This window comes from Rhynchophorus ferrugineus, unplaced genomic scaffold (assembly GCF_030347505.1).
Source record: "Rhynchophorus ferrugineus isolate W39M unplaced genomic scaffold, kcgeb_rfMv2 rfM5, whole genome shotgun sequence".
Lineage (NCBI taxonomy): Eukaryota > Metazoa > Arthropoda > Insecta > Coleoptera > Curculionidae > Rhynchophorus > Rhynchophorus ferrugineus.
In genome coordinates, this window is record NW_027472584.1 from 14,619,772 (window position 1) to 14,647,687 (window position 27,916).

A 27,916-nucleotide genomic window follows, 5' to 3' on the forward strand; every position below is an offset into this window, starting at 1 on the left:
CTTTTAAACATTTTTCCATTATAAGAATATACCTCAACAAAAACACTAATTGGAAGTTATTGTGATTATCACATGGTATTTGTTTTATTGTCGATATTTTCTTTATCCACAGTCTTTTCTCCTTGATATTTAACTTGATTTCGGTTAATTGAATGAATTTAAAAGAAAACAGCCTTATGATCTCTCTGGAATCGTATCGACTGAGCCAGTTATAAAATGAAAGAGGGTTTCGAACATAAATACTATTATTTTATTAGAGAACTATTTTGTTTAGGGAAAGAAGAGACGACTCATCGAACGGCAATATAAAACGACACTAATGGTCATAGACAACGTCTATTTCTAGACATCTCACTCGTTGAACCATTCGAATTTAACATAAACACTTGAATACTCAGTCCATGGCAAAAAGTCGCACAATGTTCATCCAATATGCAAAAGGCTATCTGGGACCCTTAATTTCAGCCAAAATATTGCTCATTATACTGAGATGCCTAATATTTATACGAAATTTCTGTCGGTCAATCGGTGACGCTACATATTCTTATCTTTGTGCCTTTTTATGGGTATGGCGCATCACATTGTATATGTATAGTGGACTGTTTTTTATACTAAATCCTTCCTACTATCCCAAGCGTATAACACAATAATAGCCGCCTTGGTTGGCGCAGTGGTAAAGGCGATATGACGGTCCTCCAACTGTTGCGGTAGTCGCAGGTTCGAATCCTGCTGAGGCATGGTTGTAAATTTATGTTTGTGATTATCCTAGGCAAGAGTGCAAAATGCGACAAGGAAAATGCTCCCAGCCACACCAATAACCAGGCTAGGTAAGACCGGATGATTCTGGGATGATTTCTTCTATGTTAATCGATCGCCAGTCGGTAGGATTACCGTGGTTCGAAGCCCACGTCAAATTGTAGATCCAGTCCAAATAAACCCTCGTTGGTTTAAAAGAAAGCTTTAAATTATCTTAAAAAAAGAACATTCATAATTCGATTATATATTAACACCCCAGTCTTACTGAACTTTATACATCACCTACATTGCATTTAAATTGAAATAAATTATTGTGATTAGAATAGAGAAAATAATTAATTCATATTACATAGGATCCTGAAATATGTATAACCTACTACCTAAACGTTTTAAAATTAAATCCAGTTTTCAGATCATCAAAATGGTTAAAACAAAAGAACGTTTGTAAGTCATGAAATTGTCATTTTAAATATTTAGTGTTGTGTGCGTGTTTTAAGCTGTAGGTAATATAACTATATATTTTTTTAAAAGTAAAAACCTATCATACTTCATATGTAATAAACAATGGTAAAAAATGATTTATATTATATCTTAATTTTAATAGCTAATAGAATTAATCTTAAATCAGATAATTTTAAAATTATTAATATATATATATATATATATATATATATATATATATATATATATATATATATATATATATATATATATATATATATATATATATATATATATATATATATATATATATATATATATATATATATATATATATATATATATATATATATATATATCGAATCAAATTTAAATATTTTAAATACAATATTTAAATTTTAACTGTTTTTTAAATTATAAGAAAGTATCAGGAATTACTGGCATAGCAACAACGACATCTTTTTCTCTATCCTTTTCTTCTGCCTTATAAACCTGACGCTCGAAACAAGGATAGTTGCTAGCGCTTTTTGCAATATGAATATAAAATACTATTCCAAAATATTTTAAATTATTTGTATTATTTTTGTGCAGAATCTGCCGGCGAATTAATTGTATTTATTTGTTGTTCTGTGATTTGTTAAATTAGCTTCCTGAATTTATATTACATTTTCATAGGTAAGTTAAAGTAAAAACAATGCGTCTTTTGATTAAATGATTATATTCAGTTCGAATCGAAAATGTCAACCGAACATAACCTATAACAAAATGTCTTAAAAAGATTTTGCCATGAAGTAGCTTATTCAAATTCCTATTTTAAAATATTAAGTTTTCTCTAAGAAGTTTTTAAATATTAATACTTTTTTCATTGTTTTGCATCAAGTGAGTAAAATAAAATACAGTTGTTATAATAAATAACCTAACTTAATTTACAGTATATGTAAACATTTTTGCAAGCTTTCATTTCTTGATAATTTTTGTGCTGATCAGTCAGTTTATATTTTAATTTTGCTTTTTATTGAAAAGAGTGTTATATTTTATATTTTGTGCGACTAATATAATTAATATCTTTATTGTAGCTTTGGTGTGCCAAAAATTAGTTACATTGTTTTATTAAAACTTATTACAATGGGTGAACCTGAAAGTGCCATAACTGCTTTTAACGAAGCTACTATCTGTGATGTACTGTCTACCTTCGTCGCCACTACCTACCATGCTGATAAAGAAAACAAGGTAAAACAGTTTAATAGCTTTAAAACGTTTTTATTTCTGTCTTATTATTTCAGAAAAATCCTTATATTGATGCAGTAATTTTCCTTATGGAGAAGGACTACAAAGTAATTAAACTACCTAACGAATCTGGTAATTTATCATTTCAATATCCAAATATTATTCCTATAATGGAATCTAGTCGCCATGTCACAACTATTTATGAAAACGAGGAAAATGAAACTCCGTTACTAGATTCAAGTGAATTGTTAAAATTATGTGAAAAAGCCAAATTTGCAAGGTTAATTTTCAGTTATGTTATCAACATTTTTCCTAAAAATCTATATATTTTAGGTGTAGGCAAAGGTTTCCTGTACCTGTGATCTTGTTTAATGGTCAACATATTTGCCGGTCAGCAACATTAGCTTCCGTGCCAGAAATTTGTTACAGAGGAAATTATTCTTTCAATGGGACGGAGTTTCTTAAGGCTCTACTAGAATTTTTGTGGCCAAGTGAAGAATCTGGCCCTGAGCTACCTTCAGCTGATGCTGGCCAATATGAAAGCAAACTGCCCAAGTACTGTGATACTGTACGTAACGATGATATGAAGCTACTGAAAGCTTTAAATGTCTTTAATATAGTTGACATCATGGTGGAGAGACGTAAAGTTAAACATGGCTTATAGTAAGTATTTAATTAATTTGTTCAAGTGATTGCCATCAAATTATTATTTTAGTGTAAGTGCCTCAGAGAAAGTTGACCGTGAACGTTACAAAGATTTTCGACTTATGAGCCTACCGTACCCAGGCTGTGAATTTTTTGTCAATTTCCATAACAACTTATTAAAACCAGAAAGTCTTTTTTATGATTGGAGTGATCCATCCAATGATGCAGAATTAACAATTCCAAATGATGATTTCCAAAATTGCATGAATATTTCCTGGGAACGTTATAAATATTGGGATTTGGTATATATGACTCAAAATTACTTAAAGTATATCATTAAGCGGCTTCAGGTGATTCCCGTTAACTAATTATAACTATGAGGTAATACCAATATAATTTCAGGATGATAATTGTGGCTTGTTACTTCACTGTATCAGTGGGTGGGATAGAACGCCATTGTTTATCTCGCTGCTTCGCTTATCTTTGTGGGCCGATGGGTTGGTACACGACACCTTAAGCGAATATGAAATTCTGTATCTTACTCTAACCTATGATTGGTATCTGTTTGGACATCATTTATCAAATAGAATGGCCAAAAATGAAGAAATAATGGCATTTTGTTTCGAAATGCTCAAATATATCATAGGAGATGAATACAGTGGCAAGTAGGTTCTTATGGTTCATATTTATTAACAGTTCTCTAAATATTACTCTAATTTAGGCCATCCAAGAAGCGTGTTTCCGAAGAATCAGCTAATTCGGCCACCAACCCCTGTCCTTTGGAAGAAGTAGAGTATGTTATAATTTATCTATCATGATAATATACATATATGTTAATGATTCATCTTAACAACCTTTTGATACTAGTTGCAGAGATAAGTTGTCTACCGGTACCTCTGATAGTAATGTTAATGGCAGTCCAATTTATACTAACTATGATGAATCAATGGTTCAGGATAATGATAGTCCTCCACAATTATCCTCTGAAAAAGTAACGACTGGCTCAGTTAAGTCAAGCCCTATAGCTAGGTATGTAATATAGACCTTTGAAAATATCTGAAATAAATTTTGAACATGTTTATTTTATGTAACGGTATAAACATTTCTAGTCCTAGTAATAAATTAAGAAATGGGTCTGGAATGTCCAAAACAATTGAAGCACTAACATTTGAAAACCAGACTACCACAGCTAGTGATTGTTCCCCAGCATCTAATGGCGGTGAATCTAAGGAACAAGAGAAAACGACTTGTGTTACAAGGTAAAGTAATATATTTTACCTATTCTTTCCTTATGATTCTATTTCATAATTCAAATTATCAAAAATCATTATAATATTAGTAAACTATAAACCTATTGCCAAAATTTTCTCAAAATATCTCATCTTTCACTTAACTGTTGGTTTCATCGTCATATAGGACTATTCATTTCCTTTGATTCCTTCTAACATTAATATAATATAATGTTGTAGAGTATGTAATTCTAGTGGAAATATATCATCTGCTTTATCATCATCATCATCTCTTGAAGTTCTTGAAGATACATTGCCAGAGGAAGATAATTGGTGTGAAAATTCGTGTTCGTTAAAAGCCCCAGTTACTAATAATTTCAAGAGATCGTCGGAGGAATCAGTGTTGGATGATCCCCCACGGAAATATTCAAGAAAATTATCACCTGAACCTTCAAATGTTCAAGAACAAGATCATGTTTCTAATTTGTTGGAAACAACCATCAGTTCTCATAAACAAGTATTAAATGAAAATATGTCAGATGAACAACCCCCAAGTAAACAGATGACATTTTCTGTTAGTGTGTGTGGTTCACCACATAGCTCTTCAGTTATTTCTGAAAAAACTGTTGACTTACCGAGTAAAATATCTCAAGAGGACGATTTCGCTATCCAAGGCCAAAACTGTAATATTTTAGACGCACAATTACCACAGTTTACTGAATGTACTCGTCAAATATCAGATGATATTATTTTAATAGAAGACACACCTGAAGATCTGGATAAAAACAAAAGTAATAACTGTTATTCAGAAGAAATTATTGAAATTTCTAGCGAGTCATCAGATGATGATTATGCTACGGCTAAAATTACTGCGTCGAATCTAAATTCAGCCGTAATAGAAATATCCAGCGAGTCATCAGATGAAGATCGAACTAACGAATATGACAATAATGAACAATTAAATATGATTGAAGAATCTTTCGCTAACTATTTCGAGAGGTATTATGGAATTAGAGGTTTTAAACATTTTGGGACTAGCACCGGCTTTGGAAATACTTTACCTAATACGAATTTCACAGAGTCATATGCTTCTTGTTCTATGGAATCTCAAAGTATTTCTAATCAGTCATTAGATGTACAGCCGACTGGAATCTCAAATGCTTCAACAACATATAGAGCATTTGAAAATTATGATGTGACTAGTGAACACATTAATCCATCTATCGAATATTTACTCCCACCTAACGCTTTTAGCGACAACGCCAGACGCATATTAAATTCAATTGAAGGGCCTATTCAAATATATATTAATCCCTATAATGATACTCCCTCTCAATCATCCACTGATTACTCAGAGGGAAGGATTGAGGATTTCAGGTTTCGTAACTTTAACATCGTCATCGGAGATGTTGCGCCTATTAAATATGTATACCCATGTGTTCACACTAAATATATTTCTACTCAGTCTTCAAATGAAGAACCTATTGAAATATCTAGTGAATCTTCGGATTCTGAGTCTTCTGAATCGTCCAATGATACCCCAGGAAGATATGATATTGAACAGTTAAAACGCCTTGGGTATAATATCGAATTAGCGAATATTTCACCTCTTAAGAAGGTAGGGCCAGGTATTCCCGTTTGTGATAACATTAAAAATATTTCTACTCAGTCATTAAATCAAAACCGTATTGAAATATCTAGTGAATCGTCGGAATCTGAGTCTTCTAAATCATCCATTGATTCATCAGGAAGATATGGAATTGAAGATTTAAAACTCCTCAAGTGTAACATCGAATTAGAGAAAATTTCACCTACTAAGACTGTAGGTCCAGATATTCCCGTTTCGGATAGCATTAAAAATATATCTATGCAGGCATCACATGAAAAACGTATTGAAATATCTAGTGAATCTTCAGAATCTGAGTCTTCGAAATCACCTACTGATTCATCAGGAAAATATGGAACTGAAGATTTAAAACTCCTTGAGTATAACATCGAGTTTCACGAGAATGTATCACCTATTAAGAATTTAGAGCCAAGCACTTCTGTAATTCATAAAATTAAAGATATTTCTAATCAGTTATCAGATGGAAACCCTGTGGAAATATCTAGTGAATCAGCAAAAAATGTTGTAGCAAAACATGTTGATACATCTAATGCTTATACTGAGAAATTTAAAAGACCTGCTGTTCAGATCCCATGTAATGATCTTGACATTTTAAGGTATGTTCTGCCATTTAGTTTGTAACATTTCCGCATAAATATTTTTAATAAACTACACAACAGAAAATACGAAATATTCTGAAAAAAAACCGCAACATGGCTTTATAAACAATAACTCATTTTATATAAATTTCAGTTTGATTCACGGTACTTAGTAATTCTTCTGATGTCTTCAGCTTCTGAAGCACATTCTTTTTTTATATTGTTGGTGTTGTTTATTGTTTTAATTGTCAAAAAAACTTGATATGTTATAGTATATGTTTTAGGTATAAAGAATCATGTGATAATTCAAATACTAAATTGGAACATACTAAAATGGATAATGTGAGAAGGTATAGATCCTTGTTATTAGTTAGTTCTGTGTGGAATTTAATATTTAATGAATCTATCGGATTTTTAATACTCTTGTACTCTATGTGTCTTAAATTCTATATTTGCCTTCCTTCTTTCTTCTATTCTTCTTGCGTTCCTTCTTTCTTCTTCTATATATGTTATCCCTTAATGAATACAAATTTCCAGGGTTCTTCAAACTTTATATTCGTTCATAGATTATCACATGTAATTTATTTCAGATTGGAAATTAATGAACAAGAAGTGGCAGCCAGCGAGTCTAAAATAACTGGTCTGTTAGCTGATGCCATGGGGTAGGTAGAATCTATTCTTTATTTTTAAAAATTGTAATTATTTTTATTATCTTTAGAACAACTATGAAGTGTTCAACAAATTTAACTGGTTCCAAAACATCACCTGTTACGATAGGATCACCATGCAGTCGCCAACGCAGTTCTAGTACAGGAAGCACATCTAGTAATGTTAGTGGAAACTGGGTATTGATTAATGAATGTGGAAGTGTGGAACAAGATCAAGGTGTTAAGCCATGGTGAGTATTACTTTTTATATGAAGTAGACCTTTATATTGTTACTGTTGTTTTATACAGTCGTCAATTCAGATTGGAAAGAGTTAGGACAATATTCATGTCTTCTTATCAGAAAACTGTTAAAATGGATTCATATGGACCTCAAAAGGGCATTGTTGAGGATCTAGTTTTATATATATCAAGCTTATTAACAAGCTCCAGCAACGTGACTGACCAACAAAATTCTACCCCACAACAATAAACATTTTACTTAATTTTACTTTAATGTTGTTATTACCGTTCGACTGACTGTTTTTATCATTATTACTATTGATCTTGTTTATATTAAAAAAAAATTAAAAAAACTGACTAGACCAAAAGGGTAATTAATTACCTATGGTCTATTATACTGCCAAATACATACATACCATTTTATATAGTTGTTAACAAGTTTCTAAAACAGTATTAAATATTTATGTTGTATATACAAATCATTTGCAATTGAAAACATTGGTACTACTAAAAACATTGCAACTTTGCCATCATCAACATTATTTATCACATTTCTCATTTTGACTCTGGAAACTTGTAACTGTTTCATTGATCATTGTAGCTGTTTTATGAATGTTATTGTTATCGTGAGACGAATTTTGAAATTATTTTTGATATTAGCAGAAATCTGTCGACATTTTTCCACATATATGTCACCGATTTTTGCCCGTATTATATTCACATTTTAATGAATGAACGAAATAAAAGCATTATTTATTTGCTAATCTGTATATGGAAAACTACATCCTATTACCAGTTTGTCCATCATCACGTTTTCATGTAAGTTCCTGAATTAGTTTTTTAAGTCTAATTAACTACATACATACATACTACATAGATATATAGAATAATACGTTTTAGGTTAAACATTGAATCAGTTTCTCCACCATGGGTACCAACAGATGGGAATTCAACTGAACCATATGTAACTAGGTATAACTTTGAAAAAGTTTATTATATATCTTACTTGTTTTTTGTACTTTCTATTAATTTATCTTAACATTTGATTTAATAGATCTTGAGTTCAGTATATGTTGTATATTTTTAGTAAAAATGTAATTTATTTTAGATCTCTAGTGTTTGATGAAGAGTACTTTGCTGAGGATGTTGAAGTTATAAATGTAGTTGCCGATGCTATTGGGTATTTAATCTCATATCACTAACATTTAGTTAACTAAATAACATTTGATTTTATTTATTCTTTAGTGACATAGACGAAATATGTGAGGTAGATACAAATACATCGTAAGTATTTTTTATTGAAATTCAATTATTGTCCAATATATATTGATTAAGTATCCAATACCATATTTTCATGAGAATATTACTATTTTTAGACTACTACCAATTGTTGAAGACTATATAACGAAGGACAATGAAGTAGTGAAGAGTGTTCTACCTAATAATACCAGGTATATTACTATATATTTTATTTAAAATTTCAGTTTACAATTTTTTTCTATAATGTTAGTGGTGGAACTGATACAAAATTGACTGTAAACAAAGAAGGTGATGTTCAAGATGAGAGAGAATTAATATTACCAATGTAAGTGCCATAATTAAATTCCGTTAATACAATTTTTGTTATTTATTTTTAAACGCTTTTTGATTTTTAAGAAAATTCTTCTGGTTATAATTTTTAAGAATCATAAATTTTTAAATTAAGATGGGTATTGAGATATAACAAATAATTTATTTTAGGTGCAAAATAGCTGATGAAGAAGATAATGAAGAAGTTGACATCAGAATCATAAATTTGATAGCTGATGCCATGAAAGAGTATATAAGCTATTTAAAAAAAAGGAATGAATTTTTAATATATATATATATTTTAGTTATTACGAGGATATACCACCAAATTTGATTTCAAGTAATCCTGTTCAAAGTAATCCTGATCCGTCATCTACAGATAATGTTAAGGAAAAATATATTACAACGCTGTTAGTAACATATCTGTAAAATGAACTATACTATATCAATATTACATACTGTTTTATTTTTACAGGCGTCAACAAAAATTGGAGAAAGTTAGTACACTATTTATGTCATGTTACAATAAAACTGTTAAAGACCAAATAGTTAATCCATCCAAAGGTATTATTGAAGATCTAGTTTATTATATATCAAACCTATTAGGAAATACTGGCTCTAATAACTAAAACATTCCAAAAACCAAAGTTATTTAATAGATTAATGTAAGTTTTGTTTTTCGGAATTCTTATTGTTAAAATTTCTGTTAGTTCCTAGATTTCTACTTGTTTAAGTTGGTAAAGATGTATTACCATTTGACAGTATGAAATAACTCATGTTTTCATAAGTTAATTTAATGTTTATTATTAATTTTAATTATACAGCCCTTTCTGCAAATGGTTTTGGTCTCAGATCGTTAAATGATTGTTTCAGATCTCCTAAAAATAGCCTTTGACATCACACTTATTTTATAATCCTTTTTCTGAAGTTTGTGTTTTCTTTTAATAATCATCATTAATGTTAAAGTAGTTAACTTTAACCCTAATTTTGTAAAACCTTAAAGTTGCAAAGTATTTTCCCTTAATATACTCAGAATAATTGATGGAACAGTAATCATATAAAAAAATAACTTGGCTCCTAACTAGTTATTTTTATATTAGCTTATTATAGTCTTGTTTTACAAATAATTATAATCTTTTAATAATAGATAATATTTAATCATAATATGCTTTGCCGTGTTTCATATAAAGTCTATTATTATGTTATTTTTACTAATGGCACATGTTTCATACATTTGCATAAGGGGTTTTATGATCGTTTGTGATCTCATTATTTTTCAATATTTTAAGCATGTTACGTACAATATTCTAAGTGTTTGTTATAGTTATGTAGTTGAATACAAATAATAATTTTAAGTAATGTACAAAATATGTTCCTCCTTTGGGCACTCAACATATTTTTAATATAATGTTTGATTTTTATATAAATGTTTGAGTTTTGATATAATTGTTTTATTTTATTACACTTAACAATATTCAATATAACGATTTAAAAATACTTCGTAAAAAATAGACTAGCACAAAATTTGATGGAAGTTGCAGATGTAAGCTCTCCTTCATGGTTTTTTATATTAAAGGACGATGAGATGGTTGTATTTTGATAAGAGGCTTAGAGAACTTGCACCTTCTTTTAAGAAAGTAATTTCAGATTCCTGTGAGCAAAATTAGCCTGTGATATGTAAAGTGTACAATGCTATGAGATAGGATAAAAATTGTAAGAAAGGATGTGAACAGGATGAGATGTTTCTGAATATGAGCGGTGTTGCTCGAAGACAACCTTATAGGAAAAGATGCCAGTCATGAATGAGTTGAAAAGGGTAGCGTCAAAGGGGAACCATATGAAAACTCGAGACTAATTATCTTTAATGCGTTAAAGTAGGAGAATTTTTTAAATACATGACATTAATATATAATGCCTGTTAAATATATAATATAATAATTAATAGAACAATGCTAATTCAAACGTACATGTTAATGACTTAATATCTACAGTTTATGTATTAAAGAACTGTTATATCTTTAAAGATATTTGAATGCCCTTTTTACCAACAGGATTTATCTGGGCTGAACCTACTGGTTACGTAGACCCCCAACCACAGTTTTCGGCATTAATGTGCGACAAGCCGAAGTTAACTAACTAAAATTTGTATGGCGTACTAATAAAATATATTTTAACGGATTTATTGTGGCTCAAATTTAATTTGTTCCGTATTAATGATTTAAGTGTCTGGTTATCTCTTGGAAAGACGAAATTGAGCATCAAGATAGTGCTATTTGATTATGCTTTACTTTTTCTTGTGAGGTTTCCTGAAGCTGCAGCCCTATGTTAATAAGACAACATGATTATTATGGTTATTAAAAGTTATTGAAAATTAATCAATTCAAGTATACGGTGGACTTTTCAAATAAAAAGTAATTTTGTTCATACCCGAAACAGCTTATTTTATTCTTTAACATCATTCGCCCTTATTGAAAAAGTGTGTAGAACATAAGGGCCACAGAAAGGTAATCCTTATTGTGGATGTCATACTATTTTTTTTCAAGCTTCTTTTTGAAATATTGGAACAAATCACATAGTTTTTCTTTTATATATATTTTAAAGTTTCCTTTTACCAACTATAGGTTTATCTGGACTGGGCCTAAAAAGTTCAACGGGGGCTTCGAACCACGGTCCTTGGCATTAAGCGTACCTACTGGCTAGTGACCAACATTAGAAATCATCCCAGAAGACATCCGGTCTTACCCAGCCTTGTTACCGGCGTGACTTTCATTTCCTTGTCGGATTTTACACTTTTGCCTGGAACATTCACAAATTTTAAATAATCACAAACATAAATTTACGACCATGCCCCAGCAGGATTCGAACCCGCAGCTATCGCAACAGTAGGAGGACCGTCCCATCGCCTTTACCACTGCGCTACCAATCACATAGTTTTGATATTACACTAGGGAAAATTTTTAAAAACTACATTTTTCCAGCGAAAAATGGGTGTTCTTCTAAACGTACCGTAGGCATACCAAATAATTGTTGGTGGTTGCTCAACATTAACTCATTTTTTTCTGCATATGTGTATCTGAATACGGTACGAAGCGGCTGTTTTCCCCTAGAATTCAAAATGATGTTCACAATACAATTGTCGTTCTAAGTGGTTATTATAATGGAATGCTTAGTTGTCGATCGAATGTCCAAGTGTCTCTTGGTCAAGTCTAAGCCCACTATACGTAGTAAACATTAGTGCCCATTAGAAAACGCCAGAAAATAAATGTGTATGCTATGCGTATAAAAAACCATAATTTCAATGTTTTAACCTTGTCTAATACACTACAATATATTTTTAAATAATATAGTAAAAAAAATTATCCTATAAGCTTTGGGTTGAATTCGTCATTTTTTTGCCAATGCCATAAAAAGAAAGCAATATCTTCAAAACTAGTTTGCCAAGAATGCAAATACTAAACAGCTGCTTTTAGAACTAGCATCAAATGATACCATCTAGTAGTCAGTATTTCTCTATATGGAAAAGGGTATAATGTAGAAATATCTACGATGTTTGTTAAAACGAACAGTAGCCATATCTGTGTTAAGTCAGTTTTTAGCTATTTACAATTGTGAGCAATGTAAATAGATGTCTAGAGATATATTTAACATCGTGCAACTGGTAAGCCGATGGTAATTTTATCAGGGCGATGTTCCTTTTCAACTGTTCCTAAATTTCTAATATAGGGCATGTTTAGAAATTTGGTTAAAAACACTGCTATTCAGAAGATCAATAAACGCAAGCTGTCATCTACGAAGTTACAGGGAATACTCAAAAATACCTTTAAAATAATTATAAATTGTCCAGACAGGACAGCAGTCGACATCCTTTTGGTCATTTCTTTGGAAGGGCGCCACTAATTTTACTTATGTATGAACCTTGCCGACGAAGGCACACCTTGAAAACATGTTCAAAGAAACATATTTTGTGTAAGTGGCACAGCTGTAATATATTTTACGTTATTTTAATGAAAAATGTCTATAGCGATAAAATTCTTCGTTGTCGTCGAATGTAAAAAAAAGGATCATATGACATTATAATATGGAAATATATCTTCGAGAAAGATCCTGCGACTAATTTACTTGTTTGGCATTTCTTTCAGATACATTATATAGGTCTTTATATCTACATAAAAAGTTGCTATACCCGTATTCGTCATCTTCACTTACTTTTAAATAAAATGTTTTATAATGCACTAAAATAAATTAATAAATATGTTAATAAGGTATAATGGAAACTAAAACTAACATTCTTAATCTGCATATTGATTTTGGAAAATTATTAGTGCTGACATCTATTAACGTAGCACTGAAATACGTAAAATCGACAGCATAATCCTTTATTACGCCATCATTTTATCCGATAATATTAGGATATTTGGTCATTTTAATAAGTAGATGAAGTTCTACTTAGATAGCGCAATTAACACTATTTATCTTTTATTCCCAGTTGTCCCAGTGTTTGCAATATCAACTATGACCATACTTTGTAACAAGAAAAGGATAGAAAATAAAGCAAAAATATAATTATATATTTTTTTATTTACAATACAGACATGTCTTATACAAACAATAAAACAAGCCATATTCAAAATTAAAAAATAAATAAATTCGACATAAGATTACTTCAAAGAGAGAGATTTTAATTTTAAATATAGCCTAAATCAATCCCGAATTTGTCTGTTCAAAATTTGACTTAGCCTATACATCTGGTTAAACGTTAATGCCCATTATACATTTTTTTTCACTAGATTACGGCTAATGAGCAGTTAAATTTTTTTTCAAGATATGAAAATCTGAGACAGTATTGATCTTAAAATTAAGGACATTCTTTTGTTTTAGATATATATATATACATATATATATATATATATATATATATATATATATATATATATATATATATATATAAGTAATTTTACTAATAGAAAGTATTAAGACATCAAACCACATAATGTTACACCTTAGATTATATTATAATTAAAATTAAAAAAAATATATAAAAAGAAAATAAAAATAACTTCTTAAATGAAAATAATCTATGTTCTGGGATTAAGATTAAAACGGTTCAGTTTCACAACACCCTATTGAAAAAAAAACAAAGCATTGTGGTATGATAATATTTAGTTACTTAAAAAATTAAAATGATATTTCTTGTAGAATATATAGTTCCTGTAGAATAAAAACTTCACTAAAATGTTGCAAACATTTAAAATATTTCATATACTTTTTAAATATCACAGTATTAATTTGAAACATTGTACCAAATGTGTATAAAGGCCTCATTTGTTTTCTTTTATTTTGACAGAGGAAAAAAAATGTGTGCTACTGTCAAATGATGAGTATTACTGATTCTGCGTAGTTTGCTCAATCACATAATATATTGCTTTTTCTCAGTAAGTAACTAACATATCTAATATTGCAAGAAATCACTATATGTAAATATATATTGCCAATAAAAAATAGATTTATGTGATGGAAAAATAGTTGCTTATGATCCAGTACTTTAAAAATAAGTAAATACAGTGTAGTATTTTGAAAAGACAATTATATGGGTATATTCATTAAAATATACAAATATTAAAGTTAAACACTTTTATCAAAAAGTTAAAATTTTATCAAAATACAATATCAAATACCATATATAAATGTTCATTTACTTGTATAGAAATTGATAACATCGTTTTTATATAACATCTAATAAACCATGAACATTCATCAGGCCTAATACAACACTTAACATTCTACTGAGTGTATAATATGCAAATTGTAAATATGTAATACATGTATATATGTAACAATATTAAAAATTTAGTGTAAAAATATAATAAAAATTCAAATATTTCAATGAATTTACCGTCTATTCTGATATGTCTTAAATCTAATCCTAATTCTATACAAAAAAATTAAAGGCATTACCACAAAATTTAATTTCTGTAAACTTACAGAGGCAAAAACAACCAAGACTGACTGATTCACTGAAACTCTAAAAATATCAAACTAATCCAGCTTGGTTATTCTTATAACTTATTTATGAATTGTAACATTTAAAAACTATGATTATAATAGAAACAATTTAGGTAAATAGTACTTTCTTATACATTTAGTTATTTATATATACACAATCATCATTCAAAGGCACCATAATTGGATGGATTTGTTTTAGTATGAGCATCATGTTATCTTGTTAACCTTTGCAGTTAACAGAAACAGTGTATCATTTTTGCAACATAACTGTTCCCTCATAAACAGGAACAATTTGTGCAAGTATCAGCTTCCCCTAGATGTCTATACCAGCAGGCATCTAGAAAAAACTGCCTTGAGGAAAATTAACAACAATTCTTGGACATATAAACAGAAAATAACAATTGCACTTAATCCCACTATTGTTGTGTTCTTTACTTAGTTTCGTCATTTGTTGTTAACTTTCTTCATCTAGTTTCAAGTAATAACCGTTTCACATAGTATATAAAGGATATATGTCTAAGTAAATAAACGGTGAACATTTAAATTGCAAAATTAACATTTTGAAATTCTTAACAGCATTTAAAAAGTATCTCAGTTAAACATGTTTTAATAAGGTCTGCATAAAAGCTACAACAATCAAATTTGAGTTAAGAGGAAATAGTTGGGCCATGTAAAGATATAAAACTTAATATTAACTAGGCTAAAAAACAATAAATAAATATTTAAACGTTTGAATACTTCCAAGGATGATTAAAGTTGATTTTTACTGTTATGATAGAAAAAAATACGACTTAATAAAGAGAAAAAGTATAAAAAAGTAAAGAGAACCGAATTCAGATATATTGATCATTGTTTTACAACCAGATAAGTCCATTATCTGATTTCGTAGTGGCAGGGTTTATAAAGGATTGCACATCGTCAAGAATAGCTTCCAATTGTAAGCTAGGCACTAAATCATCAGTTGAGTCGATGTTATCGTGTATGGAAGATAAGTCTGGTGTATCCATTGTGTGACTTTCACTGCCCACTTCCATATTATCATCCATATTCGCTAAATAGTCTTCTGGAGTATGGGGCATTGAATAGTTTGTACTCATACCTAACAACATAATACGAAATCATGTATCTTCCTTTTTTGCTATAATTATAGCAAATAATTATGTCAAATATATACAGAAAAAATGGTATGTAGCTTTGATTCTTCGAAAAATAATGAATTATTACATTCTTACCTAAACCACTATCTCCTGATTCTTGACGAGAATGGTCAGTTAAGCCGGATAGAAATGGATCTATAACGGGTAGATCGGTGGATGAATTTCGTAGCATTATGTCTTGTTGTCTTCTGATTTCTTGCTGTCGTTGCTTCAGCCTTTCTCTTTCCAACTGAAGCTGTTGTAATCTAATACGTTGAGCCTTTTGCGGAGATGAAGACGGCACCGCATGCCATGAAGGTTGGGCCAGATTACTTCCTGGTGATCTCTGTTGCAAATGTTGAGCTGAAATTAACATTATATATTATTTCATATTATATACATGCAATTTCTAAATTTGTTAGTATCTTTAATACATTATACTAGGCGTGGGAGTAAAAATTCATGCTACCATAATATGTATTCAAATGATGAAAAGCAAAAAAGTTTTATAGTTAGTTGATAAGCAATAATTACATTTTTACCAATCAGCTATACATGTTATACATATTGCTAAATTCTGACATTCATTAGTTAGTTATGTATGTAATATGTATGTTCTATTCGTAATTAAGTAAATGAGTACCACACAACCTGATATTTTATATGTATTCCTTGCATTCTGAATATTTACAGAATTTAAGAATTATGTGCATATATAGAAGAGTCTAATATAAAGACGCTCCTAGTTTAACCAAATTTGTAAATATAATAAAAAGGGAGCTAAATTATTTGAAATCATTTGTAATCAAATTTATAATTTTTTAAAGTAAGTATAATACACGTTTAAAAAATTAGTATTACTCAGGCTGGATAAATAAAAAAATCAAATCAGATATTAAGAAGAAAATAGTGTTTGGGTATACCAGTACCATACCAATCTAAATTTGATGTAGAAGTAAGAATATAAACGTGTAATATTTATAATTAAACTTACGAATTCTGGGATCAAACCAAGAGGTGGTTCTGGTCTGGTGATTTATGAAATATATTTCACCTTCAGGTGTTTGAGCTTGTTCCCATCCTTCTGGTAAAGGCCCTAAATCTACATCGCTATTTACTTTGGTATCTGAAAAATGTACACATTTCACTCCCATATCAGTCAAACTATGGATACGAGACATTTCTCCGACTCATTACTCTATGCTTCATTTATTAAATATAAAACGATTTAGTTTCGGACACAAGAAAATGATTCACCTTTTTTTGTTAAGTTTACTGTTAAGATATGTTTGTGTACTTATTCGAGGAACTTACTAGAAGAAGGGGACGTATGGGAAACCGGGTGTGTTACAAGATGTTCTGAACTTTGATGCTGTTGGGACGCAGCTAAAGTTTTTCTTGGGTCTTCCCATGTGGTAGTACGTGTTGTATGACTGAAACAAACGATAAAATACATTAGAATGATAAGCAAACAGCGGATAATAAGGTTTTATCACTTCTTAGTAACAGGTCAATTGAGAAGTCCTCGGCCATAGATGGCGCTACTATAATTAAATCCATTTGTTTTTTAGTTAGCCCTAACCCTCAAAATATACGTGTATAAATTTGACAGCTGTCGGATCATTAGTTTGTGAATTATAGCATTTTGAGTGAAGCAACTTTTGTTATTGTGAAAAAAATGGATAAAAAAGAATTTCGCGTGTTGATAAAATATTGCTTTTTGAAGAGAAAAAAATACAGTTGAAGCAAAAAACTTGGCTTGATGCCGGGTTTCTGGATACTGTTCCAGGAAAATCAACCATCAGGTATTGGTATGCTAAGTTTAGACGTGGTGAAATGAGGTGAACGCGTGGAAGCCCAAAAGAGGTTGTTACCGACGAAAACATTAAAAAAATCCACAAAATGATTTTGAATGACCGTATATTGAAACTGAATGAAATAGCAGACACTCTAAAGATATCAACTGAACGTGTACATCATATCATTCACGAATATTTGGGTATGAAAAAGCTCTGTGTAAAATGGGAGCCGCGCGAGCTCACTTTTGAGAAAAAACAACGACGACTTGATGATTCGGAGCAGTGTTTGAAGATGATTATGCGTAATAAACCCGAGTTTTTGCGTCGATATCTGAAAATGGATGAAACATTATGATGCTTCATTATTTCATTCCGAAGTTCAATCACAGTCACAGAGACAGTCAAGACAGTCGTCCGAGTGGACTGCACAGGATGAACCCGCTCCAAAGCGTGGGAAAACGCAACAGTCGGCTGACAAGGTTATGGCGTCTGTATTTTGGGATGTGCATGGAATAATTTTCATTGACTACCTTGAAAAAGAAAGGGTCATCAACAGCGACTATTACATAGCGTTATCGGACCGTTTGAAGGACGAAATCGCCGAAAAACGGCCGCATTTGAAGAAAAAGAAAGTGCTGCTTCACCAAGACAATGCATCGTGTCATAAGTCAGTGAAAATGATGGCGAAAATTCATGAATTGGGCTTGGAATTGCTTCCTCATCCACAGTATTCTCCAGATCTGGCTACCAGCCACTATTTCCTGTTCTCAGATCTCAAAAGAATGCTCGCTGGAAAATTTTTTTTCAGTATGTAACAATATACTGTGAGTTTGCCTATTAGATTTTGCAAATGCATCATTCACCAATGGATGCTCTCTTATCTCATATGATTTAGGCTCATTTGCTGTTTGTGTAACGAGAACATATTTATATTAAATAAAAAAAATCGCCAAAAAAATGTGTTTTACTATGCTAAGCCGGGGACTTTTCAAATGATCTGTTAAGTTGTTTTCAAAACCAAACTACTTTGGTATTTTTGTATAAATAAAATTAGATTTTGCTATTAGAAAACGTAAATATTGATTTTTTTCCTTCAACTCAATTTTCCACGAATTTTCAATTTTCAACAATAGTCAGGAGAACACAAGTTTTATTCTAAACATTAAGGATTTTTATTTGGTCGTTTGTGTATAATTTCCACCCACGAGTATTGCACGCTATATATGCTCTTTGCGCGCATTTTTATTAATTTCCTAACATTTTCATCTAATAATAAACCACAGTGTATACAATCAGTCGAGATACGGGGGTATCTATATTGATTATCGGGTTGTTAGATCGGCCTCCTTTCTAACGATGATCTTTCAGTGTTAAATGGAAAGTAGAATCTATACTATTCAACTGTTTTTTTGTAACACCGTTTTCTTTTTGGATTGCAGTTTGTTACTTAAGCAGAAGGAAATTGACAGAACGAGTATTCAAAGATACATATTGGGTTTTTTGTGTGTATGAGTTAATAACAAAATTCCTTTTTCATTTGGAAAGTCCATGTGTGCCATTGTGTATGGAATATAAAATTGTTCAAATATGCCCTGCATCGGTCGATATTAGCCCACCAAACAATAACTTTTTGTTGATGCACTGCCACCTGGGGAACCCTGTGATGTTTGGCGTCGTGCACTTAGTGGCACTTATTTTGATAGTAAATAATTACTGACAATTATTGTTATTACATTTAAATATTAATTAAAATAATACATTTTTATTGAATTTTCTGCGCTAATTGTTAAAGTACATTCTATTCCTATTTTACTAGTTTATGGCCCGGATTATTTCTGATAGCATTCGATATCTTTATTGACGAAAATGACTGTTGATGGTATTCAAGGATTGACTTCCTTTTGAATATCTTTCTTAAAATGCAAATACTTGTATACTATAATGATCGTTTTTCTTTTATTTCTGAGCTAAAACACTTCAAGTGGTCTTGTTGGCTAGTGATTCGAAATATTTGAGGAGAAATATGTTGTTTATGTTTAAATCACGTTGACCACTTGTTGATCAAACAGTTTCATCATTGACTTCTTACTCGTATTGGCATGAATTACAATAGACAAATACGCTATACTAAGATAAAAAGTAATATTACATTATGATACAGTTTGTATCATAAAGTAACATAAATAAAATGTATTCGGGTTGTTCTTTTGCATTATAGAGACAACAGATCTCTTAACAAATTGATTTATTATTCTTGGCACATTTGGTGATGTAGCAAATAGACAAGACGTAATTAAACAGTCTATAAGATTGACAAGTCTTATTGGTGTCTTAAAATTGTTAAAAATATGGCGTAATAAGGTCAAGAAATAAAATATTGACGAACAATGAATGGTTTGGTATTATAGTATAGGGTGCGCCGCCTTGATTCCTATTTGATAGTGCTATTGAAACTATTCTAATGATTTTGAACACATATCAGTACCGTTTATGAGATAAGGGTTTACATTTATGGGGATGGGTGCTTTATTAACAGGGATTTCAGAGTTTATCACTACAGATTAGTGTGTTTTTGAACATTGGGAATCAACTAAGAAATACGAACCGATAGTATAAAAGTATAATCACTACAGATTAGTGTGTTTTTGAACATTGGGAATCAACTAAGAAATACGAACCGATAGTATAAAAGTATAATCAAGATAATACTTAACAAAATAATTTATTATTCTTGGCACATTTGGTGATGTAGCAAATAGACAAGACGCAGTTAAACAGTCTATAAGATTGACAAGTCTTATTGGTGTCTTAAAATTGTTAAAAATATGGCGTAGTACTCGTGAAAAAGACAAACAGATGGTCCACCCTATACAAACACTTAAAACATAATTGCGTTACATGCTTTTTATATACAAGGTTTTTTTTTAATACTTATTTCCTGCTTTTCAGTGTAGCAATGGATGAAATTATACGAAAAGTTTTAATAGCACATATCAAATGTTATTAAAAAAATATCATTCGATAATTCACACTAATTTATTTCTATTATATTGATCATTATCGATTGTGTCTATCATTAAACCACACTATATCGCAGCGAAATTACACTATGCGTCTCTCCTCTATCTCAAAGTTAACACTATTGTCTAGTTCTGGAGAATCCCAACCTCTTTCGGTAAACTTCGCTAATTTCCGCCTAATTTTGCGACGTCGCCATTTGCAAACAAGCGAGAGGTCAAATTCAACGAATTACAGCGGCCATTTTAATTCTCACTATGGTATTGATAAGAGCTTTGCTTCATTTATTTCTTGTGCAGTTCATATATTGATTTTACAATGGATAAATCATATGAATATTGTTAAAAAAGTTTTTGTAACACTTCTAATGTGAACAGACATATAAGGAATTTTCATCCAGGTGTGTACATATTCAATTTTGATTTTAATTTTGCAAATTGGATTCAACTCTATACTATATTCATTATATTTTAGGCATAGTTGATCCTACGAAGGTCAAAGTACAGATAAATATGACTCTATATCCTTTATGTGTTACACGAACAGCAAAAGAGCCTAAATTATATGGAATAAGAGAGCATTCATTGCTGAAAGCCTTCTAAATCCAACCTGCTTTCAGAAAGATGCATTTATAAAATCCAATAGGCAAGTTCACAGTATATTGTTACATTCTGAAATCATTTAAAAAAAAGCGAAACAGTAGAACAATTTAAGGTAATTAAAAATGCATAGCATCCAATTGAACTAATACTGAAGGTTGTGGAAAGTAATATAAAAGAAAGCGCTCAGTCAAATGAAAATAAATCTAAGGTAAAGAAAAATATTGTACCTCAGAGAAAAAATGTTGCTACTAACAAAGAAAAAGGAGATGAGTATCTTTGAACAATTCAATCCACAATTATGAAAAATCAGACAATGTATTTGTCACCAGCTAACTGGAACCGTCTAGAATTTGCAGCTAAAATATATTTTTGAATAACTGTAAAGATAAGTATATGTTTGTGTTTTTATATACAGACAAATAAATTATGTTTATTATCTTACAAATTTGTTTTCTCTTTTTCCTTTTAAAATTAAATATGTTTATAAGAGGCATTTCATATTGCGTGTATTATAATACAAAATATGAAAATTACATTGGTTTGTATATACATATTGTTTTCTTTTCAAAATTACTTTAAAATAAAAGATGTTTATAAAAGGTTCTTTATATTACATATTTTATATTATAGCAGACAAAAAATGCGCCCAATTTTTTTAAACTTGAGTTTCAACAGAAATATTAGGTTAATTTGTGAATTCAAGATAATATATTATATCATGTTAGACAAAAAGCAAAACACACTAGAACTAAAATAAAACAACTATACTGATTAGTCGGAAGATACTCTCAACTTGATCTAAAATCAAAGAGGTTGATTTATAAGACAATTATAAAGCGAATTTCCACTAAAAATTAAAATCAACTAGTCATCCAACGCGGTCAAAACAAGGTTCCTCGATTGATTACCAATGCTTATCGCTAGCTAACCAACGAAGAACTGCAGGATAACCTGGAATCAAATGGATTTGCGAAATTATCCAAGATTTCGCCTTGAAACATCAAAGAAGATTAATAAATCATACTAAGGTGGAAGCAGTACAACTGCTGGACAGCGCGCAGGATGTCAGGAGATTGAAGTGAACCAAACCATACAAAAAATTTGAACCCTTATGCGCATACGGGGATTCTCCAGAACTAGACTCTTGTTAAAAAGCTAACTTTCTGTCCAAATAAGGCGCTTAGTGCAACGTCGCATAATATCGTTGTAATTCCTACACGTCATCAATTATGTTCAAGTTCGTATATGTCATAAAAACGAGAGTTTGCTTGTGAATTGGCGTGATGTATATGTTCTACTACGGTTTATAAATACAATCGCCGTGATGACGCTCCGCTGTAGTATAGTGTTGCCTAGAGAGAATTAACTTTAAATAAAAAATAAAACCAACAGGCCACAAATAGTTATAAATTCCTGATGCATTTGGATGAATCAGTTTCAATAGATTATCAGAATACAGAAGAAAGGGGCCGAAATAGACGACCAAAGACTTCTGACACTATTTGACATCAGTAAGTTCAAATTACTTCAGAAGCAATGCTTGAGGTAAATTTAATGTTTTCTCCAAGATTTTAAAATTGAAGTTATTCAATAAAACTGCGGCGCAAATGAAGAACAATTCGAATACATAGAGATTGCAACGCTTCTCGTATGATGATTTCCGAACTTTTGGATAATCATCACCAAAGGTGAAGAATATTACTGTAGCCGTAATTATAATAATAAGTGTAACTCCAGGAAATCTCCAACAAAGTCTTTTTAAAATTCAGGATCGGGTAATAACATCTACAAATATCTAGTCATAAAGCGGGGTCAGAGAATCGACCAAACATCAATGAAGAATGCGTTTATATGTGAGTTTATAAAAAGAATAAGGCAAATATTAAAAACAGATGAATAGTAAAAACAGGTGTAAAGCCACCAAAACATATTACATACTCTGTTCTAAATTATTCCTTTGGTATTATAAAATGGACTAAAACAGATATTCAAGCCCTACAAAAGAAAGTTAAAACTCTACTGACCATCAAACAAAAACACCATCCCAGAAGTGTCATCGAAAGAACAATCTTACCTCAAAATCTCGGAGGAAGGGGAATAATCTTTTAATCGGCAAACTATTTTATCAAGAGATAATTAATCTAAGAAATTACGAGGGGGAATCAAACATAAACGGTAATTTTACTATTTAGCTTAGCACGTAATTTCAATCTAGAGGATTCGATGTTCGAGTGTTCTTTGGTTTATGAGGAGGGGGAAAACCACTGTGGGTAGCAGCTGTGCTTGGTTCTGTCCGCAGTGCAGCCATGACTCAGCGAGAGGTACCTTCGTCTGTTACACAATACATCATCATAAAGTTTTAAACCAATGAAGGCGTTAAACAATCGGAAATTTTCACTCGTTTGAAGGCTCAGTTCGGGGATGCTACTGTCCCTGAATCAAGTGTATACTTGGGTCAGAGAAGTCATCCGGGCTGTTCGAGAGCTTATTGACAGGTTAAGGATTGAAGAAATCCCATCAGAATTGGGTATCAGTTACGAAACTGTTCAATCCATCATCATTAATCAACTAGGCGAGTTTTTTAAGCACCGCAGTTTTGACAAGGAATAAATTGGAAGAAATGCGCTGGGAAACCCTCGAGCACCCTCCTTATAGCCCTGACTTGTCACCTTATGTTTTTTGTTTGCGCCCTTGAAAGAGCACTTGGAGGCAAAATATTTGAAGGCAATGAAATAGAGGATATGTGCGCAATTGGCTGACAATCGCCCTCAAACTTTTTATGAAGAAGGAATAATCAAGCTTCCAAACCGGCGGCAAAAGTGTGTAGAGCACGGACTACCTTGAAAAATGTGAAAAGTTTAGTTTCTGTATACCATTCATCAATAAATTTATTTTACAAAGTCACCATTTATATTTGATTCACCCTCCTATATCATCAAACAATCCGAAACATTACTGCTACATAGGACAATATGCCAAGCCCTTTTTAGCTTTACCCTTTTATGTCTAAAAGAAAACAACATTGAATAATATTTCGAGACAGATGGCGAAAAAATAGAAGCATGGAAACGGAAACCGGTTTACGGAAGGCACCCGGCAGGGACTTGCCAGGACAATGTCGATTTGTAGGCGTCGAATTAATTATTAATTGTTGGTATCGGGAAGGATATTTCCGGAACTGGCTACACAGGATCAAGTTGTTCCAAGTAGAAACTATTTAAAATATATAGTTAATGGTTTACGATCACAAATATACATAGAGCATATTACAGAGGGCTGCCAGATGTTTGCATCTACGGAATATAAAAAGCGACATGATTCGGTAGCCAAAATAGTCCGCCAAGAATTCGCTGATAAGCTGTAACCGCACCAATCAAAGAAAGTTCCGTATTATCAACACTCCTGAGTCTGTTCTAGAGATCAATGATTATAAATTGTACTGGTACGTACAATGCTTATAGATCAGCGGGTCGACCATAATATACCTGATATTATAATAGTTAATAAAAAAGAAAAAAGTGGAATATTCATTGATGTTGGCATCTCGAACAACAACAACTTGCTCAAAAAGCACAATGAAAAAATATCTAAGTATCGTGATCTAAAAGAACAATTAACAAAGGAGTGGATAAGAAATATCCGCATTATACCAGTGATTTTATCAACAACAGGTTTTATAGCTAAAAAGCTGTTGACAAATATCTGTAAACTGAGTTTACATAAACATAATAGGTCAATTGAAAAGTCCCCGGCCTGACACATAGATCGCGCTACTAGAATTAAATCCATATGTTTCTCTAGTTAGCCCTAACCCTCAAAAGATGCATGTATAAATTTGACAGCTGTCGAATCATTAGTTTGTGAATTATAACATTTTGAGTGGAGCAACTTTTGTTATTGTGAAAAATGGATAAAAAGGAATTTCGCGTGTTGATAAAATATTGCTTTTTGAAGGGAAAAGATACAGTTGAAGCAAAAACTTGGCTTGATGCCGTGTTTCCGGACATTGCCCCAAGAAAATCAACCATCAAGGATTGGTATGCTAAGTTTAGACGTAGTGAAATGAGTACCGAAGACGGTGAACGCAGTGGACGCCCAAAAGAGGTTGATACCGACGAAAACATTAAAAAAATCCATAAAATGATTTTGAATGACCGTAAATTGAAACTGAATGAAATAGCAGACATTCTAAAGATATCAACTGAATGTGCACATCATATCATTCCCGAATATTTGGGTATGAGAAAGCTCTGTGCAAAGTGGGTGTCACGCGAGCTCACTTTTGACCAAGAACAACGACGAGTTGATCATTCGGAGCAGTGTTTGAAGATGATCAAGCGTAATAAACCCCAGTTTTTTCGTCGATATGTGACAATGGATGAAACATGGTTCCATCATTTCATCCGAGTGGACTGCACACGATGGACTCGCTCCAAAGCGTGGGAAAACGCAACAGTCGGCTGGCAACCTCATGACGCCTGTATTTTGGCATGAGCATGGAATAATTTTCATCGACTACCTTGAAAAAGGAAGGACCATCAACAGCGACTATTACATAGCGTTATTGTAGCGTTTGAAGGACGAAATTGCCAAAAACGGCCGCATTCGAAGAAAAAGAACTTGCTAGTTCACCGAGACAATGCACCGTGTCAAAAATCCATGAATTGGACTTCGAATTGCTTCCTCATCCACCGTATTTTCCAGATCTGGCCACCGGTGACTATTTCCTGTTCTCAGATGTCAAAAGAATGCTCGCTGGGAAGAAATTTTCGTCGAAAGAAGAGGTGATCGACGAAACTGGGACATATTTTGAAGCAAAGGACAAATCGTACTACAAAAATGGTATCGAAAAGTTGGAGGGTCGTTATAATCAGTGTATCACCTTTGAAGGAAATTATGTTCAATAAAAAAAAATTAATTTTACCAAAAAAATGTGTTTTACTATGATAAGCCGGGGACTTTGCAATTGAACTGTTATATACAAAAATATGGAGAAAGCGGTTTTGTTGGTGATAGCTCAGTTAGTCCGAAAGTTCCGCAACGTCCTTGAGGTATGTCGATTTTACATCTTAGAACAGTAACCTACAAAATACTCAGAACATATTATCCCAGATGTTGAACACGTAGTAGCGCCGACTAGTAATCGATTATGAATATCTCGCAACCCCGGCGTATTTTTAATAAACGCTAATAAAAAATGTAAACACCAGTTTTATTTCCTCCTACCTCCATTCACCGAGCTATATAAATACCCTAAAGTTCTTATCCATGTCAGAATCAACAGAAGTGATATTTCTCATATTTGAGATAAGTCAATGTTCCCCTACGAGGGAGTGAGAATATCTTTTAGCTAAATATATAAAATAATAATAATAAAAATCTGGCCAGTGAGTAAAACCTGTGAGTTAGAGGTTCTCCACTTCTACTTTAATGCGTAGACAGTGCTACGAACAACTCCAACACTCCGCTGTCCTACCACCAATTTCCTGTCTTTCCTCGGTCTCTTCTAGCATTTAAATATCTACAGCCACAGAGCGGAAGAATATACAAAGGAGCCGAGCAAGATCAAAAGTTCCATCTGTTGATGATATTGCGTTGGATGCTCAGGCAGCACTCATCAGAGCAACATTGATAAAACAGAGCAAAAATTGGCCAGTGTCCCTGACCTGATCTGAATCTTAAGATATAACCCCGACCAATATCCTCCGAACTTAATCCTTTTGACACTTTTAAATATCTGGGATAAGTTAATCTTCCCCTACTTAGGATGTTAGAAAGCTTTCTGACATAAGATCGAAGGTTCTTTGAGTCTCTAAGTTGGTTACTCGTTAGTTAGCGGTTAAGCGGTAGATTCAAGCTCAAATAAATCGTAGTTGATAAAAGGAGGTTCGTAAATAACATATAACAAAAAACAACATCTTCGTTAAGAGAATTTCACTGATACTTACGTTCACAACCATTTCGAATATCCTACTTTAAAGATGCCCAATACTCATTTCTTATGTAATATATTGTTGAAAGCAAAAGAAACAGGTTAAAATATATAATTAGCAGCTAATTTAAAACGTGACCATAAATTAAATTTAATAAAAGAAACAGCCTCATTTTCTAGTCGCATGTTAAATACTTCCGTCACTATACATCCTTAAAAGTAACAATTGTAAAGGTGCTTCCGCCAATGAATGGATTAATAAAACGCCCTATAAAAAAAGCGAAACGATACTCAGATATTTTCCTTCGTTATTTTATTCCCAATACTGATCAAGGCCAAACGTTTTACTAGGAGGACAAAGGCAAGGAAAAATGATAAAAAGAAACATATACCGACGTTTTTGGGGCAAAATATTTAAAGGTCAAATAGAGAAAATTTGCTTTAATTTTGTATTTACAGTTTGTCTA

General features: G+C 31.6%; 3 protein-coding genes across 6 annotated transcripts in view; 2 read left to right on the plus strand and 1 right to left on the minus strand.

Annotated features, from left to right (window-relative positions):
- The first annotated feature begins 685 nt into the window (after positions 1-685).
- On the plus strand, positions 686-8,154 carry LOC143196933 (phosphatidylinositol-3,5-bisphosphate 3-phosphatase MTMR14). 3 transcript variants are annotated; one of them, XM_076404901.1, is made up of 12 exons: positions 686-827; positions 2,274-2,427; positions 2,481-2,704; positions 2,758-3,087; positions 3,140-3,419; positions 3,472-3,734; positions 3,791-3,862; positions 3,937-4,098; positions 4,179-4,328; positions 7,094-7,165; positions 7,222-7,401; positions 7,460-8,154. In XM_076404901.1, exons 1-12 carry the CDS (start codon positions 751-753, stop codon positions 7,638-7,640), a joined length of 2,145 nt encoding a protein of 714 aa, XP_076261016.1. In that variant the 5' UTR covers positions 686-750; the 3' UTR covers positions 7,641-8,154. The 3 variants fall into 3 exon arrangements, with proteins under 3 accessions (XP_076261016.1, XP_076261017.1, XP_076261018.1); XM_076404902.1 differs by lacking the exon at positions 686-827 and adding an exon at positions 1,699-1,872; XM_076404903.1 differs by lacking the exon at positions 686-827 and adding an exon at positions 1,915-2,076.
- LOC143196934 (uncharacterized) lies at positions 8,078-10,407 on the plus strand. Its single transcript, XM_076404904.1, has 9 exons — positions 8,078-8,209; positions 8,291-8,362; positions 8,499-8,570; positions 8,636-8,674; positions 8,767-8,841; positions 8,901-8,975; positions 9,131-9,208; positions 9,265-9,369; positions 9,435-10,407. Exons 1-9 carry the CDS (start codon positions 8,118-8,120, stop codon positions 9,586-9,588), a joined length of 762 nt encoding a protein of 253 aa, XP_076261019.1. The 5' UTR covers positions 8,078-8,117; the 3' UTR covers positions 9,589-10,407.
- A 3,112-nt stretch (positions 10,408-13,519) lies between these two features.
- The window catches only part of yki (Transcriptional coactivator yki), a 61,589-nt gene continuing 47,192 nt past the window's right edge, over positions 13,520-27,916 (minus strand). Inside the window, exons 2-5 of one of the 2 annotated variants that reach the window (XM_076404912.1) lie at positions 17,413-17,531; positions 17,093-17,224; positions 16,195-16,461; positions 13,520-16,061 (exon numbers count right to left, since the gene is read on the minus strand). In XM_076404912.1, coding sequence (XP_076261027.1) covers positions 15,817-16,061; positions 16,195-16,461; positions 17,093-17,224; positions 17,413-17,531 — 763 coding nt within the window. In that variant the 3' untranslated portion in view covers positions 13,520-15,816. The remainder of the gene's footprint in view (positions 16,062-16,194; positions 16,462-17,092; positions 17,225-17,412; positions 17,532-27,916) is intronic. The other variant, XM_076404913.1, reaches the window with a different exon arrangement.